This window comes from Cololabis saira, chromosome 10 (genome assembly GCF_033807715.1).
Source record: "Cololabis saira isolate AMF1-May2022 chromosome 10, fColSai1.1, whole genome shotgun sequence".
Lineage (NCBI taxonomy): Eukaryota > Metazoa > Chordata > Actinopteri > Beloniformes > Belonidae > Cololabis > Cololabis saira.
In genome coordinates this window covers 37,103,190-37,121,698 of record NC_084596.1, presented here as the reverse complement: position 1 = coordinate 37,121,698, position 18,509 = coordinate 37,103,190, and the positions used below count along the sequence as shown (strand labels likewise).

The 18,509-nt window shown below is 39.1% G+C and overlaps 1 protein-coding gene across 12 annotated transcripts in view; it reads right to left on the bottom strand.

Annotated features, from left to right (window-relative positions):
* ctnnd2b (catenin (cadherin-associated protein), delta 2b) overlaps positions 1–18,509 on the bottom strand; it is a 219,618-nt gene that overhangs the window by 81,696 nt on the left and 119,413 nt on the right. For all 12 annotated transcript variants that reach the window (XM_061732810.1, XM_061732812.1, XM_061732813.1 and 9 more), the window contains 3 exons: positions 17,070–17,186; positions 3,517–3,668; positions 1,443–1,616 (listed from right to left, as the gene is read on the bottom strand). In XM_061732810.1, the coding sequence (XP_061588794.1) occupies positions 1,443–1,616; positions 3,517–3,668; positions 17,070–17,186 (443 nt within the window). The remainder of the gene's footprint in view (positions 1–1,442; positions 1,617–3,516; positions 3,669–17,069; positions 17,187–18,509) is intronic.

Below are 18,509 nucleotides of genomic sequence, written 5' to 3'. Positions count from 1 at the left end.
GTGGTTTTAAAAGTTAATTTTCCTTCTTTTTCATATCACTGTTTCCAGTGAAAGACAAGTCCCTGTGAAGCTGGAAAACCAGAGAGCAGACGCTCTAATCCCTGATAGCATCCCGATGAAAAGCTGAGGGTTATCAGACCCAACACGAAGGGACGACTCAGAGCTCAATGAACAAGAAATGCAGCTGCGAGTAATGGGCTGCTGAATGAAGTGCCCCTCTAACTCCAAACATACATTTTCTTTTTGTGCCTAATGGTGAAATAAGATGAAAATATATTTGAGTTTAAAATTCTAAACATTCTGTTAATTTAGATGAGTCTGAAGGGCTTGCTGAAACATGCATCCTGCCAAATGCTGCTACACTTGAGCAGTGATCTGATTAAAATTAGAAAAAAAAATGTGATTAACAGGGTTTTTAAATGCATTACTTGTATAACTTTGAGCCAACTTTATAAATTAATCACTGCACAGAGAAAAGCAGCAATAACAAGCTAAATGATCACATATAAACCATAAAAAAAGTAATTATCTGCATGATGGTTGTACGGTTAGAACTTTGCAATAGGAAGATCAAGGAAACTAATTAGCAGCTGCAAATCCTGCACTTAAGACGTCAGCAGCATCATGAAGAGTGACCACCGTTGCTTTGCACGGTAAATACAATTTTATTACCACAAAACAGCCAAATGGCTCCTCTTCTGCAACTAAAAGTCTTTGTATCTTTGGATGTCTGTCAGTAGGAAGTGTCAAAAAAGTATTTCCAATATACTTTGTTTGAGACTTGGTAAAGTGCAGGATCAACAGGACAATTTCAGGACATTTTACTGAGTGTGGGACGGATTTGTTTTACGTGAAACTAATTTTCAAAAATTCAGAATTGATTCTGTGAGAACTTTTATATAGATAGATAAACCTCAGTCTGAATTAGAAAAACAATTAATAGTAACAGTTTGATATAAACTTTGTATAAACCTAAATTAACCTTCAGAGTGCTTCAAACTCACTTCTTAAAAATGTGCTATTATTGTATTATTGCTATTATTATTATTATTAGGTAGACTTGAACACATTCTGTACTACGCCTTTGTACTGATTCATATTTGTTATCATAACATTTGTAAACAGCCTCAGAAAGGGGCGCAGCTTACATATTTTACCCTTTATGGCTGTTGCAGCAAGTCTGACAACTAACTCTATTTTGGTGTCAACCTGACGCTAACTTCAAGCAGTAAGTGGGATAGTTGTATTTCCAACATCAAGACTGTCTCATAAGGGACATAGATGGACTAAATGTCAGAAATGTGCACGGCAAATGTTCCCATACTTATAAAAACTGGGATTGCCATTGTATGTAAAAAAAAACAAAACTATTTGATTGCGTCAGATTAATCCTAGTTTACGGCAGTGTCGGACAGCAACTGAGGCCTGACAGATATTTGTACCTGTGCAGGCAAAGTGGCACAAGAGTAATACATGGGGTGTCCAGCCGGTGCAGATCCAACCTCAGTGGGCATCTGGAAAGCGCTGCCAAGGGCCTGCTGAGCAAATGAATCTCTCTGGGACTGAGAGGGAGAGTCTGTGCCCATGAAGTGAGCAGCTGCTCGGCTCGATGTCACCTGAGGAGAGCGTGGAAGAGAATGTGGATAAATATGAGACGGTTGCAAATGACTCAGGCAGGAAGTTCATTTGCCGTGAGATGTGGTACGACTGACTTGTCCACAGTTACAACGACATCACCCGACTTCTACGTATCTTCAGCTGGTGGACTATGGAGCCAAATCAAGGCCAAAAGTTTTGCTAATTTGAAAATAAATTTTGAACCTGAAAATTATTTTTTACAGTTTCAATTTATTTTTTTTCAGTATCATATCTTTTTTTCAGTTTCAGAACTTTTTATTTCAGTTTCAAATCTTTTTTTCTGTTTCAGATGTTTTTTTTTCAGTTTCACATCTTTTTTTTTCAGTTTCACATCTTTTTTTTTCAGTTTCAAATCTTTTTTTTCAGTTTCAAATCTTTTTTTTCAGTTTCAATTCTTTTTTTTTCAGTTATAGACTTTTGGCCCCGATCTGGCGTAGGGGGTGTGGCATCATGAGTGACAGCATAACAGAAAAGGCGGGGGACGTTCCTCAGTCCTGTTGCCTTCAGGAAACGTAGGTTGCCGAAGTTATCAGTAGAAGTATAATTCAACACTGTACACCATATTCACGTGATTGGCAGTGGAAAAAACTGATACTAGTGACACATTTCTGTTTAAAAAGCTGTTTTAGACCGTACTTGGTAGTATGTGGAAGTGGGAAATGTCAGACTTTAAAGTGTGGCTGTTGAACTGTACAGTCTGGCATAGTTTATTGCTTTTATACTGCGATTGGTGCCAAGTACGGTCTAAAACAGCTTTTTAAACAGAAATGTGTCACTAATATCAGTTTTTTCCACTGCCAATCACGTGAATATGGTGTATATACAGTGTTGAATCATACTTCTACTGATAACTTCTGCAACCTACGTTTCCTGAAGGCAACATGACTGAGGAACGTCCCCCGCCTTCTCTGTTATGCTGTCACTCATGATTCCACGCCCCTCTCAGTTGATGCCACGCCCCCTACGCCAGATAGGGGCCAAAAGTCTGTAACTGAAAAAAAAATTGGAAACTGAAAAAAAAAGATTTGAAACTGAAAAAAAATAAGTGAAACTGAAAAAAAAAAGATGTGAAACTGAAAAAAAAAAAGATTTGAAACAGAAAAAAAGATTTGAAACTGAAATAAAAAGTTCTGAAACTGAAAAAAAAGATCTGATAATGAAAAAAAGCAAAACTTTTGGCCTTGATTTGGCTCCATAGTGGACAGGCCCTCAATTATTATCCTGTAGGATATTTTATAAAACCCCTGATTGGTTTTTTACTTGACAGTGAAGCAAACTTAAACCATGATGCTCCCTCCACTGTACTTCATCACTGGGACGATGTTTTGATGTGGGGAAACTGTTATCTTTTGTCTTTGTGTATAGGCGCATGAGTCCTTGTGTGAGTATTCCCCAAAAAACCTTCCTTTGTTTCATCTGATTAAAAAAAAAAAGAGAGATTCAGCAGCGCTACAGATTGCCAAGGTGCACTTTGCAGGCCTTTAACAATGTTTTTTTTTTTTGAGAGCTGTGGCTCACTCAGTGGTGTTCCCTCATGTTAGACTCATGGACAGATATTTGTACCAGTCCCAGTGATGGCTTCATGCCTGTAGCTGTAGCTGTTGTGTATATATCAATTTATGGTCATAGATCCTAATATTGTGTCCTAGATGAAGGTCAGGTCACATTTAATGCTAGATTCATGCATAAAACCAGTTAATTCTGTGCACTCCACATGCTTTGTGGACCAGACAATGTAGACATTGTAAAGACGGTCGAGGCAGAAGATTTAATGGAGACACGTAAAGAAGAGGAGAAAAGATGAAAAGGAAGTAAGGAGGTGAGAGGGGATGCATGGGATGGGAAAATATGAATATTAAATATGAAAGAAACACCCACCTGGTTGTAGCTGTGAACTGCCCCTCCGACCTGCCCGCTACGGGCACTAACTGTCTCTCCAAGTGTCAGCCCTTGGTTACTGTGGTACCCAGCTGCTGCATAAGCATCCTGGCTGTTGAACTGCAAAGCGCTTTGGGACAGGAGTCCTTGTCCTGATGCAAAAAAGAGAAGATTTGGAATAGTATAAGAGGGTGAACAACAACATCAAAGAACGTACAGTGAAAAAACGAATAGTGGTAAGACAATAGCCTTGTTATTCTATGATAATTGCCTTATTCTTTTAATATAGTCTCCAGAATAAAATGTGTCGAGTATAAATTCTGAAAAAACACACATGGATATAATCTCATTGGTTCTTTGCAAACATTGTGTTCGGTAGGGTCTAGACACAGAAAAAACATCTTGTTTAACTTAAAAGAAAACCAGTCCACACAGTGCACGTCCCTGACAAACGCTTCCCTACATGGTGGGGTGAGAGTACAACTCCTCTTTAGCTCCAGGGATAATGAAATGGCACATATCTGTGGTCTACAGAAAGGTAAAAATAAGAAAGTTTAGTCTGGTGGGTTGCAGGGCTGGTGAGGAAAGAAATGAAGTCATCCCAACAACAGACTTTCAGAGCTCTGACAAAAGCCACTTAAAATACATATTTTCACTTCTGTCTAGCTGCTTTTATGTAACTTTTTCAGACATTATCCTCTGTAAAAGTAAGACTTTGCAAAAAAAAGTTTGGTTTATTGTTCCTGTTTATAGCCTTGAGGGCATTTTATAACCTAGTTTACATTCCTTGTGCTATACAATTTATTTCTTTTTATACGGAAGAATGAACAGGAATGTAAAAAAAGTTTTTCTGTTGGTTTGTAAAAAAAACCTTGAGATAAAATGTACAGAATAGGGAAGTAATAAGAGACAGAGTTAAATGAAAATCATTCTATTTGACTTTTAAATTCATCTTTCGGTTTTTACTCACAATTTTTCTCAAACTTCTTTATATTTTTCTTCCTCTCACTCTGTGACTCTTAAATCTCACAAGGTTCCTAATCTCTATTGAAAATACACGCTTGCCTAAACTTGCTCACTCTTTTTGTCTTTAGCCCTTTCTGTATTGATTTCTCCTAGCAGGCTTTCTTTACTTTTCTCAGTATAATTATGCAGGGACAGCGACAAAAAAGTGATGGAGGCAAGCAATTAAAATTTCACAAAGCTACTCAAATCAGACATGCAGTGAAATACATTTTCTATTACTGCAGTACATAACAGATTGAAAAAGTATTTAAATACCTTTGAGAATATTTTTATTGACAGTAGTACTGAAAGTAAGATGAAAAAAATGTATCCTTTTATTACACTTGAAGCCACAGTCAGCAGAGATATTTATCTTGATTGTTCACTTCTACAAACACAACTGACTGAGTTGGGAGGGCTTGTAAAGTGTAAATGAAAACGTATTGAAATGATTTGCTAATCTCATGAACCCATATTTTAGTTACAATAGTAAGAGAAAAAACAGAAATGCACCACAAAAATAATGATTGAAAAAAATCTTGTAAAATGCTGCTCTAGTTGGGAGAAGAATGAAATCGAATGTTGGATTTGAGCGGAACAACAGTCCAAGTCTTCGTTATGATTTATTTTTAATTTTTTGTCATGATGCTCCAAATGCAGTGTTGTGCATGAACAAGTTCAAATGAACGCGTTCATTTCTGTGAGAACATTGAACTGAACGCAACATATTTTGCAATTTTGAACTGTTCAGATTATGTGAGTTTCGGCGTTACTGTTTAGGTCCAATTATTACGGAATAATCCTCCTTCTCATTTCACCAGCAGGCAGTACATTTAACGGGCACCAGCTCCATGGCAACGGCGGCCCGAGCCCGGTGCAGTCTTTACATGACCAGTGAAGAGAGAGACGTTGCAGACGCAGATGATGATCCGCTTATCATTATCTGCAGGAATTTTACACATTGTCTCCCAAAGAGTCCCACGGTAAAAATCTAACCTTTCTGTGCAAATTATGTCCACGTGTGCTGAGAAAACAAGTCTGAACGTCTGCCTCGTCAACTTCAAAGTCCTTGACAATCAGAAAAAGTCATCAGGAAAGGCCAAGCAAACCCCAACAGCCCCAAACGACCCCAGTCACACCTGCAGCATTCAGGGGTTTGATTTCCCAGCAACAGGTAGACACAAGTTTGGACTTTAATTGCAGCGCCTTGATTTTTTTTTTTTTTTATACATTCTGATATATATTTGACCCAATTTTAGCCAAGCTTAGGCTGTTTGATAGATGGTATCACATTTCCCTCCAGAATACTCTGGTGTACAGAGAGGTTCATGCTCATCTCAATCACTGCAAAGTACCCTGGTCCTATGGATGCAAAACAACCCCAAATCATCACCGCTCCAGCACCATGATTGGCAATGGTATGAGGTGCTTCTGCCGAACAGGTCCTCTTTAGATTTATTTGTACATGAAACATTGTTCCAGAAATCGTGTTATTTGTTTAGATGCATTTTTGCAAAACTCAGTCGTTGTTTCTCCTGGTAGTCTCTCCAAACAGCCATACTTGTTCAGTCTTCTAATCATGCTGTCATGGACACATTTAATATGCTCACTTACTGAGTGATAATGGACTACATTGTTGGAGATTTACAGCCTCTGAATAAAGTTGAAAAGCCACAAGGATCATACATGACTGTATACTATACAGTGAACAGTTTTAGGATAGGGTGGCGTTTCATTCGTACTTCTCACCTAGAAATATTGAAATGAACTGAATTTGAACTAGTTCAAAATGAAAATTGTTAACTATGAACGTGAACTGTTCATTTTTAAACTATGTGAACTGAACTTTGAAGTAGAAGAAGTATGAACTTGCACAACACTGTCCAAATGTTTTCGGTTGGTGAAAAGATGTGAATTTGCAGGTTTATCAGTTTGGCGTTGAGAATCTTGTACTACGAAGCCATACAATGCCTTCCTTGAAAAACACATGTTTCTCCAAAATATACATTTCCTTTCCAGTTGTGCACTAATGCATCCCCGTGTCATAAGTGGTACAGGGGATACTCTGTAGTCTGGAGGACAGTGCTATATCTCAATTGTGTCTAATTAAAGAACTGTTTTTCACAAAGCTGGACGTCTTTTCTTCATATATAAAGATTCAATACATTTCTGGGCCATAGTTCATCCCCAAGAGATCCATCAAGACTCATTCAATCACAGGAGCATTTTTTGATAATGAAAATGCTGAACAAGATTAATTATCTTCCGGTGAAGAATCGTGATGAGTCACTTTCCTTATGAATGCAAAGTGAGTGGCTCAAACCCCCTTCATCACTGCTAATTTGTCATGCAAATTCAGCTCATTTGCAAACTGTGAGTGCTGACCTTTGAGGGAGCAGGGTCCAAATAAGAATAAGCTATTAGCTCTGTCTAAATGTAAACGCAAATGTGCAAATGTAAAAGCTGAGACAGACAAAGAGAGAGTAATAGTTGTCAGTCACTTGTGTTAATGGAGTTGAATGTTATCAGTCAACTAAATATGTATCCTAACTGGGGTGATGTAATATTCTTTTTGTCTGTATTTAGCCACTGCAGCGCAGATAGGGAAACTTATACACTGATTTAGCAGCAAATTATAAACAACTTTGCAGCTTATATAAAAATAAAATATAAGATCTGTAATTATAAAAAAAAAAAAAGTTATTACATTTAGTTTTGCAAATCACCAATGATTATTGTTTTGCTAATGTAACAAATTATAAAATCAGTGAGCATTATAGTAAATTAGTAAGGTGCTTATCTGGATAGATTTAAATGTTATAAACGTATTAACGTAAAAGAAACACAGTGGGTCTGACTACTCAACCAAAAACAAACAATGAAAATACAATTCTGTAAATGCCTCTATCATGCCAAACCATTAAGTGAAGGCAATTATAAACTAGTCAGAGGTAGAAACAGGGAGGTCATGTTGTGTATGTGGATATGACAGGGTTGTGTTTCTATTAACCTCTAGGAGGAGAAGCAGTTACACACACATACATACGCAAACACATAGACAGACACAAACAAGCATGTTCATGCATGCATGTACACACACACATTTGTATATACACACGTATTCGACTATATGAACATAGAGTTTTTGTCCTTCTCTTTCCTTTGTTATATGTACTTCAATTATATGTAACTGTCCGTCTCATGTTGCATGTCTGCTCTTTATGCAATAATTCACCTCACCTTCACTTAGATCACACCACATCACCCTCCACACACAGCACCCATACGTTTACATGCAGCAGTTCAATCGGGTTACTGATCGTATAAGACATCGTTCAGACTTTTAAACTGCATGTAAACACCTGAACCCAATCTAGTTCGGACCTATGTCGGACATTTAGTAATCGGGTTGGAGCACCTAGATAACGCATTCGCAATCGGGTTGTTAACGCCATACGGGGACATCGGATATTGCAGTCTGCGCATGCTGGAGAATTTACTCTGGGGGGGGGGGTTCACTCTGGCCAGTTATCTGATCTCTGAACAGCATGTAAACTCAGACAAGTGATCCGGTCTTCTGCATGTCGTTATCTGATACGATCAGAAATCCGATCTCTTTGCTGCATGTAAACGTACTAGTCTCTTTCCTTTCCTTTCATGTTTCCCATCAGTGTTTTTAGTCGTCTCTGGCATCATCTCTTAAAGGAGCATGAGGCAGGATTAAGGAAGGATTTATGAAAAAAAAATCGTATACCGTATTTTCGCGACCATAAGGCGCAACTTTTTTTTTTTTTTTTTTTTTTAAATGTGCCGGGCGCCTTAAGAAACGGTGCGCCGTGTCTATTACCTGAATTACGGTAATGTAAGGCCGGCAATGAGAACGGTAAAGGGAGAAGGGGGCGGGTGAAGCTGAATGAGACCATCCACTGAGCTGTTTAATGCGAAACAGAAGATGAAAACTTTTAAGGATTTGCTTGATGTGTAAAGTGAAATAAAATACATTCAAACTAAGTTTTGCTCCCGCTCTATTTAAATAAGCACACTTGTTCTGCAGCGCGCGTGTGTTTTGCATGTCGGAACCGTCCACTTTCCCCGGTTAAAGCTGCGTGATGCCGCTGCTGCAGCCGACTTCCTGGTTCCCAAAGCGGTCCGATCGACCTGGTTCCCGGCCGCTTTAAGAGCAGAGATTTCTGGGGTCTGTCTCAGGTCTGATCAGCTTCACCCTCCGAAATTTGCAGCCAAATCTGTCGGTTACAAACCCGGTACCGGATCCCGACATGCGCGGGTGTGTATTCGCGGCGCGACACACACTTACTGGTTTATGTGGTGCTGGCCGGGCGCAGCTGATGGACAGAAACCTATGGGGATTTTTAAAAGAAAAACTTTGCATAAGACGTTTCCAGTCGGAGTCATTATAAGGACGAATGGAAAGGGGGAGCTGGATGAAGGGATGATGATGATCAGGTGGCTGAGACAGGTCTGGAAATTCGGACTGGAGCTCCTGTCGGATACAAACCCCGGTACCGGCTCCCCGACAGGCGTGTGTGAGCGGGTCCAGCGCGAGGGAGCGGAGCGGGGAGCGGACCCGGTCCAGCGCGGAGCGGGTCCAGCGCAGAGCGGGACGCGGCGGGACCCGGGACGCGGGACCCGGGACGCGCTGCTCCACCCCGCTGGGGAGAGACGGGCTCTGCGCGGTGGAGGATCCGCACAACGGGGTATGAAAAGTTTATTTACTGTTGTGCAGAAAGTGACTGACACCGAGGAAATTCGGACTGGCGCAGCTGAATTAGCGGAGCTCTTTAATGCAGAAACAGAGGTTTTGCTCCCGCTCTATTTTTTAAATAAGCGCTTGTGTGCTTGTGTGTGCGTTCTGCATGTGTGTGCGTTCTGCAGCGGGTGTGTGTGTTTTCCGGCCGGCGTGTTTTGCAGCACGCGTGTGTGCAGCTCTGCTCTGTAGACTGCGCCTTTTGGGTCGGTGCGCCATATGTATGTTTTAAATCTAAAAATGACACACAAAAATGAGGGTGCGCCTTTCCACACGGTGCGCCGAATGGTCGCGAAAATACGGTACGTTTTAAGTTTTCTAGTAATAATGTCAGATGAAGCGTTCCAAACCAAAAAGAATGAGCCCTCTAGTGTATCTCTCCTTTGCCTTGAACAGGCTGTGTGCTGCAAAATGCGCTGCAATTGTGACCGGAATTTCCCGCGCTGTCCTGTGGATGTGACGTCACATGACGCTGCATGTGCGTTCTCCCCGTTCTCCCGTGCCGGCTTCACTGTTGGCTGCAGTACCCCCGACGGCCGTCGTGGCGAAGGGTGGCGCTAGAGAGTCTCATTTCTTAAAAGGAGCCTCATGCTCCTTTAATAAAGTGTGTTTGATCAGTCTGTCAAAGGGGACTGGTAGAAATCACATTCACTCTCACACACTTGCGCACAAAAAGCTAATAACTGCTGCAAGTTTAAAATGCATATATACTCGCAAAAGGGTTTTTGACAATCAAGGCATTAGGCAAGCTAAGGGTCTGGGCTGAGATTACTGAGTTTATAAGTCTGTATGGCTCATCTTGGTTGACTATACGCATACTGCATATGCTCACATGGTCAAACAGAAACATCTCCAATGGAGAGGTTACCACTTTAGGCCTGTCTCACTTGGATTCACATGTGCATACAAATCCACATATGTGTTTACAAGCCAGGGGATTTTTTACGCAGTTTTGGTTTGACACATTAGGTGGGTTTTATATGGCTAGGGAATCAAGCAGCCTCAAAAGTACATAATCACTGAGATGACAAACACTGAGGGCTTCAGTGAGCCCAGCTGACGTGTATGCAATAAGATGAGGGTGCGTCAGCGAATTAGACAGTAATTGGGCGCCATAAGAAGGCCTCTGCATTTTCATCTTCATATAGTAGAAATCAAATTATCCGCAGACCTGAGTGAATGAATATCACACTAGCTCAGATTGCACTACGATTTCATGCAGGAGCAGGCAGCACATCTACATATACCTGTACTAGATGCATGTACTCTGGCACATTCTGACCTGGATAGACTTACTCATCATTCTCTTTCATCACTTTATCCGTCACACGCCCTTATAAAAGGTCAGTGGTTCTACTTTGAAATACCCTTTGATATTTTTCAATTTCTGACTTTAGACACATGTTTGGATACATAAAGGAGACATGTTGAGTCCATGACACACGCTTAAAGTGACTACATGCAAAGTCCTAAAGGGCTACATGCAGAATAGTTACATGCACATAGATTAGCATGCACGCTGGCATGCATCACCGACATGGAGCAGCATGAAGCGTGAGAACATTTGCTGTACTCTGCTGCTGTGACGCACTAATCTGCTCAGCAGTGCGAGTGAAGGCATGGATACTAATGTGCGTTGATGATTTGTGTGTTCATGTATCCTCGTTTGTCATGTCTGTGTCATCTGCTCACACACAACTGGTGTGTTAACTAGGGTACACATGGTTTTGTAGCAAATGGAAATATTTAACCAGCTTATGTTGTTCCTTTCCCTGAAACAATGAAACAGATGCCAACTTAATCAATATATTATTTGAGATTCTGCAATTGTTTTGAGTTCTGGAGGAGGCAATAAAGGAATCTCAGTCGTAAGTGTGGCTCATCTGTAGCTGACATGCAAGTGACTATGATGAGTTGGTTAAAACTGAATGTTTTAGGTTTACGGCTTAATCATTCAAAGCAAAACCTGTTCAATGGTCGAGCAAATTTGAGTTTTGTGCCATTGCCAAACATTTTTTTTTTGGCTTCTCGAGTGCTGAGTGTGAAAAAAGAATACAGAGCTAATGAAAGCTTTGCTGTGATCAATGGAAGAGCATCAGTTACATTAGGGCGGAGGTGGGAAGTAACGAAGTACAAATACTTTGTTACTGTAATTACTGTAAGAAGGTTTTTCCAGGTATCTGTACTTTAATATTTATTTTTCTGAAGGCTTTTTATTTTTACATTTAAACAAAAAGCTCAGTACTTTCTACTCCTTATATTATCAAAGCAGGCTCGTTACTTTTTCCAACCTCCACGGGTGAAGAGATGAGATAAAAGACGTTACTGACTAGAGAGAGGAATCCAGTGAGTGTGAGGGTTATGATAGAGAGAAAAGCTGCAGGGAGAACTGGAGGAAGTAAGTGATCCGGGGAGTATTGTGGAGTCAGAAAACGATACAGCAGATTTGGAAAAGCAAGACATTACTCATCCATGGCCATATTGAAAATAACTTTGATGTTCTTGGCCCCAAGAATGATTCATGGCGAATGCTGTGTGTCTTGTACGAACCCAAAACCCACAAACCTCTGGTGTACAAGGATTTGCAGTCTAATCTCAAAAAACATAACGTTAAAGTGCACTTTCAGTTAATCTTATTAGCTTATTTATCATTTTATGGAAGTGGTTTTAGAACTTTTGTAATGCTTTTGCACCTATTGTCAGATTATTTTTAACTTGCAGCAAAGTGAATCTGTGTAGTGATTTTGTTCCCCGTACCAGCACTGTGCAGGTTAATAAAAGGAGAACCTTTCTGCTTTTTGTGTCCAATTTTTTTGTAGTTTTATCCAAAAATGTGTTTATCATTGATGGCAAGGAATAATTGTAACTTTTTACTTTTTTACTGAAGAACATTTACTCTGTGCGTTCTTGCTTTCACTTGAGTAAAGAAGGTGAATCAGTACTTCTACTTATACCTAAGTCTTTTTTCATGTATCTGGACTTCTACTTAAATATAGAACATGAATACTTTTGCTACCTCTGCATTAGAAGCAGGATTTTTCCTAACCGGAACACCATGACCGCCACCTTTTAGTCCCTTTAGTCTGAGAAGAAACTAATGAAAAGAAATTGATAAAAATCAAGCGACAGCAGTCTGTGGAGGAGACTTTCTCCTTGTACTGTGTGACCACAGGAGTAGAATCACCTCTAAAGTTTGTTTTAAACTGAATTTAAAAACAGGGTTTGCATCTTCATAACTTCAAAACTTTATTATTTCAGATGTTTCAGCATCATTGGCTTGTACTGAAAACAGCAGGTTTAAATGCTGTATTTAGCAGCGTTCATAAATACCAGTCAACATTTGGAAAGGCTGGTTGCCATAGCAATGAGCATTCACACTAGTTTGGAGAGACTACACTGTTATCTGTGATATTTTTCACCTGTGGTTCTTACAGAAAATTAGTTGACTAAAGGGAGGTTCAACAATTCAAGAGATGTAAGGAAGTAATGACTTACAGTAGCTTTGCAGTGGCTCTGAGGAAAGGGAAACACAAACCAGTTCCTAAAACGGATCCAAAGTTAAACCAGCTCTGAATTGGCTCCAGCTCCCGCCCAGCACCAGTTTCAAGTCGGTTGAGTGTTGCTGTTATTTTATGATATAAAGCATTCTGCTTTTTTCTTTATAGTTTTTAGTTTTGACTCCTTGGACCATGTTGTTACCCCTAAACAAGCTATCTGATACATTTACATTTACATGATAAATTATTTCTTCAGTAAATGAGAGGAACTGACCCAATATCTTATGTCTTAATAAATAAAATAAACAGCCTTCCCAGCATTCTTTTATCTAAATAACTCTAGAGACCTGTGAAACTTGGATGATAGATGAGGTCAAATATGACAAAATCAGTAGCTATAACACCTGATGAGAAGTAAGTGAGGAGGTGAGGCTACCAGGAGTGTAGCCTACATGGACAGTATAATCCGTATTTTTACAAAAACTATTAAATACGCTGGTATGCAATGCAAAAAATGACCTAGTGATGCAGATTATCTCATTAAATTATGGTCCATTTTAAATGAATACACAGATGTATAGTACATACATCTACAGTAGATACCATCTTAGCTTATTATTTTCACAATGTACCATAAAAGTTATAATTTTCAACATACTGGAGTGAAATTCCAGAAGAGAGAAAAAAAAAACAGGAGATGGAGTTTCATCCACCTTTCAAAGAGGAAAAAAAAAATAGGTATATTGTTATATTGTTACTAATGGCTGGAGTCACATCTTTCTCAAGTTTTTACAGGAAACAGAAAAAAATACCGGTAGTTGTTTTTGTTTAGTTATTTTTAATAAACTTTGAAAAAATATTACTTCTATGCACGTCATTCTGGACATCTTCTGGGGATTCCTGTGTGGCTATCACAGTGTTGGTTGGTTGATTCCTCACATAAACGTACCTTACCTGTTGTTGCCAGTTACAGCTAAGTATATCACAGCAAGTATACAAGTATATCACGGGCTGAGACTCAAACCTGAGCCGAGCCCACTGCCTGAGACGCCAGGTGAGCGGTCCAGCGGCCCATCCCAGTTACAGTGTCTGATAGACATTGATTGGTGCTTTGTGGGAATTAGGTTGCAGTAAATATTGACTTGAAATTAAATTTGCTTTATAGCCAGACTCTTCTCCTCCGCTCTCTTTCCCCCAGTTTTCCTTTTGCTCTCCTTGCTGCGTTCATTCCTCCGTCTGTATCTGGCCTCTACAACCATTCTTTTGCTTTTATTTTCCTTCCTCTGGGACATGTCAGGTGGTCAGTTACATAACTGTTATATCAACATTATAAATATACAAAAAAAAATGCTGTTATTCATTTGGCAAGCACTTGTGTGTGTGTGTGTGTGTGCACTGGTGCATGATTGTGTGCATGTATTCAGAGGCAGCTAGCGCATGCAGACTTGCACACTTGTGTCTGTGCCTCAGTGGGTCTTTTTGTATACCTCTCTGTATACGTCCACACAGCTCGGGCTTTATGTGCCTGTGCAGTGCACAGAAGTTGCATGTTAATTCGTGCACACCCTCTGCACTGTGAACAGCAGGCCAGCTGACATCTCAGCAAGGATGGATTAGCATATCAAACCACTGGCATGACTCTGCATGTTTCCTGGCAGATACCTCTTTCCCATGGGCTCGCGTATAGAAGAAGACATGGGTATCATCTCGACGTGCACAAAAAAATGTAAAAAAAAAATCTGATTATAGCAGCAGTGTGCAAGTTCAACTTTCTTTTTAAACATGTGCAAAACACATTTTTTCTTTACACTCTTCCTTAGTGCATTTCTCTCCCAGCTTTGTAAGGTTGCATAATATCAACAATTGATGAGATTGCTGCATGTCAAGTGAAAGCTGTGAGAAGTGAAATCCACCAAATGTTATCTTTTTCTATTACAAATTTAAAAAAAGTTGTGTTCCATGTTGGTGCTTTTTTAAAATCAGTTTCACAGTAAGTAATGATATCTGAGGAAACAACAGGTTGCTCAGCATTAAGGTGCTGATCTGCTTTTGCTAATCAGATTAAGTCATTAAGTACATGAGGTGATCTTGCAGACTTGATTAAAAAGCACCCGCATTGTTACACGGTGTCCTTCTGTGGAGGTTGACATTGTTGATTGCAGGTTTTTGTCTGAATTCACACACATTCAGCCAGTTAATCACACCAAACCTTGAGATTACAGCTTTGTGTCGGGTATATTATTTCCTGTTTCTGATTTCATTGTAGGCATCACTCTTAAATGCCTCAGGAAAAAAAAAACTGAGAAAGACATGTGGATGAACATTTGAAAAAAAGAAAAGAAGAAAGGTTTAGTGTAACTTTGCTACTACAATTTTGAATTTTGGAACGTGATTCATCCCAAAGTGTTTTATGACGGTGGACGGATGCAAAAAAATTCTCATGAGTTTTCAGTTGGACAGAGATGTGGTCACTTCTAAAGCCACACACAGACACGCCATATGTCTGGCAATAAAAAAACATCACCACCTGAATTTCACAGAGTAAACAAGCAGAAGGTCTGTGATTAAAATGTTTTAGGTGGCAACAAGTTATTTAACGCTCTCTTTTGCCAAACAGCCCTGCTGACACATCCTTTACTTGTGGAATAAAATGCAACTCTGTTTACATGGGTCAAATGATTTGTCTCGCGTAAGCAAACAAAAGAACTAAAAGGATTGCTGAACTGACTGAAATCAAGTTAAGAAGTTGCCAACAGATCATTAAATCAACAACAGAGCTCAAAGCAACGTGTGATACTGAATGAAATTGAATTTCCTCACACACATTGTCACTTTAAGGTGTTGGAGCTAAAGAACTAAGCAGTGTAGCACTTAGACATTAACCTATCAGATAGGTTAATCAAGAAAGGGCTTTACTTCGCTGGGAAGCATTAAGGTTGGACTCTAGAGTAAAACAAAAGTGTCATGTGGTGTGGTGAGCCCAGATGTACCCTGGTAAGCACTGATGGGAGCATCGGGGTTACTTCCATTAGTCTGTGTCAAGCCTGTGGGGGCAGTTTAACGATCTGGGCTTGCTTCAGGTAAGACAGGACAATGTCATCATTCAGTGTTAGAATCTTTCTAATGTCCCGAAGAAGACTCCAACACTCCCACCATTAATACAGCTTCTTGGTGAACGAAGAAGCTCTGGATGGAAACGTGGTGACAAAGTATGAACTTATCAAAGCAATACCAAAGGAAATACAGGTGCTAATTACAGCCAAAGTTTGCCCAACAAAATGCGTGTGTGTGTGTGTGTGTGTGTGTGTGTGTGTGTGTGTGTGTGTGTGGTAGGGCTGGGCGATATGGACCAAAAGTCATATCTCGATATTTTCTAACTGAATGGCGATACTCGATATATATCAATATTTTTTCTGTGACATAATTGGGGTTTCCCCCAAAGCATTATAGCATAGCATCTCTGTTAGCTTAATTTTTTCTGAGGCAAACCCTTAAAAGAAACAGTCAGTTTTATTACAATGCCTCGTGCCAAATGTCACACAGGTTCCTTTATTAACAGAGGTCTGCACAATATCAAAATGTATAAAACAAATGAAATAAAAATAAACTGCCTGCATATATAGAATAAAAATGCTTCTTGAATAAAATAAAACAAATATCCCTTTCCTGCATAACAATCAAATTAAAATACACTGTGCAATTAATACAATGTTGACAGTAACAGGCAGACTTTTCCACTGAGGTTGACAGTTGTGCAAATAACAAAACCTTTGTGCAAATCTCAAATAAAACATTCAAGTCAATTTGTCACAAAATAAGCTATATCAAAATCATAAATAAAAAAAAAAAAAAAAAAATTCAAAAAAGCTATATCGATATAAACGATATTGTCTCGTACCGTATCGCGTTTGAAAATATATCGATATATATTAAAATCTCGATATATCGCCCAGCCCTAGTGTGTGTGTGTGTGTGTGTGTGAGAGAGACTTTTCTTTAGGCAGGAAATGTATGATTCACATCACTTTCAAACTCATCAGTCCATTCAGTGACCTTTCTGCCCCACGGCTGAGGACACTGGGATCCTGGAAGAAACCACTCTCCTTGAAACAGCTGCACTGGAAGAGATTCAAGTGGACCCAAACTCTGCCAGTAGCATCCGGCAGCAGAACTCCTCACGTACTGTAGGGCTCAGGAATGGGATGTTTTCCCTTAAATGTCTGACCTGTCTGGAGTGTTCCAGTATTTCTAAACAGAGACAATCATCTGTAAGAACATTGCTCTTACTGTCTCCTGCAGAACTGTCCTGCGAGTCCAAGATGCCTGATTCCTGGAGTGATCTGATGCACGAATCCACCAGCTCTAAGCCTGTCGTCAGCTCCTCTTCTATGTCCTTCTGTCCATCTACACGGGCAATGCAAAGGAAAGATAAACATGAGTAACAAAAACTTTCTCCAACCCTCTGTGCTCCATTTAGCTTATACCTTTAACCTTTCTGGACTCAGAGCCCCCTCCTTCATGACAAATGTCTCCAAAAGATTTTTTTTGAGGAATGGATCTATTTAGAGTGTATAATTACATCGTGTGGTATTAGTTTTAAAAAGCAGATAAAGTTAAAAGTTTTAACTTCTACACCACTTCTTTATGGAGGGAAAAGCATCTAATATCATGAAATGTGAGATATGAGTCTTTTTCTTTACTTTAGAAATGAAACAACAACAAAAAACAAAAAACAAAGCAATAAGGCTAGGTAACGCTTTCAAAGTTTGAGCATTTTCATAGTTGTTTAGTGAATCTTGAGCTGTTTATTTTGAATAAACCTTGCTTTAGGTTACATGCTGGTTGTGGGAGATGATGTCACAGGAAACAGTAAGTTGCTGCTGAATACAGTGTCTTTTTAATTATATACAGTATATATGTGTAAAAGAGGTTGACACATTTGTCACAATGGTCACTGAAATCACCAGAAACTAAAAAAAGCAATACTAAAAAAATATATGCAATATACAATCAGAATCAGCTTTATTGGCCAGGTTCGAACATTGTCCAACAAGGAATTTGACTCCGGTAATTTCGCTCTTTGGTAGTAAAATAAACAATAAAACAAATGTGGTATTTCTATGATACAGAATAAACATTTAAGGTGCAGCAGTTTGAGGTACAGAAGAAAAGAAGAGAAAAGAAAAGGGACAGTTCTGAATAAAATAAAAAATAACCTATTTACAATTTTACAAGACAATTATACAAAAAATACAAAAAGATTATACAAATTATACAAATAAATAATTTGTACAATGCATATTCTCTTGTACAAGATTAATGTCTTATGCACTGTCCCTGTTTTGAAATAAATAAATAAATAAATTACAAATCATTAAAACTGACTAATGAAGAATAGAGATTGCTTTTGAATTATTATTTTAAAAAATTTAACTAATGAAATTGGCCTTGAAAAATACTTGTTTCCTGCAACAAGATCATATTTTGTTGTGTAACCTTTTGTGAGAATCACTGCAGTCAAACAATTTCTGTAACCCTCAACGAGACTTCTGCACCTGCAGACAGGTTTGTTGGACCATTCCTCATGATAAACTGCTTAACCTGATTTGAAGGATTTCTTCTCTTCTCTTAGACAATGCAATAACATGTGTGTGCTGATCTTTCACTGTTTCAAGATTCCTTAACGACACTTGAAATACAAAAAGATGTCTACAGTCTACTTCTGTG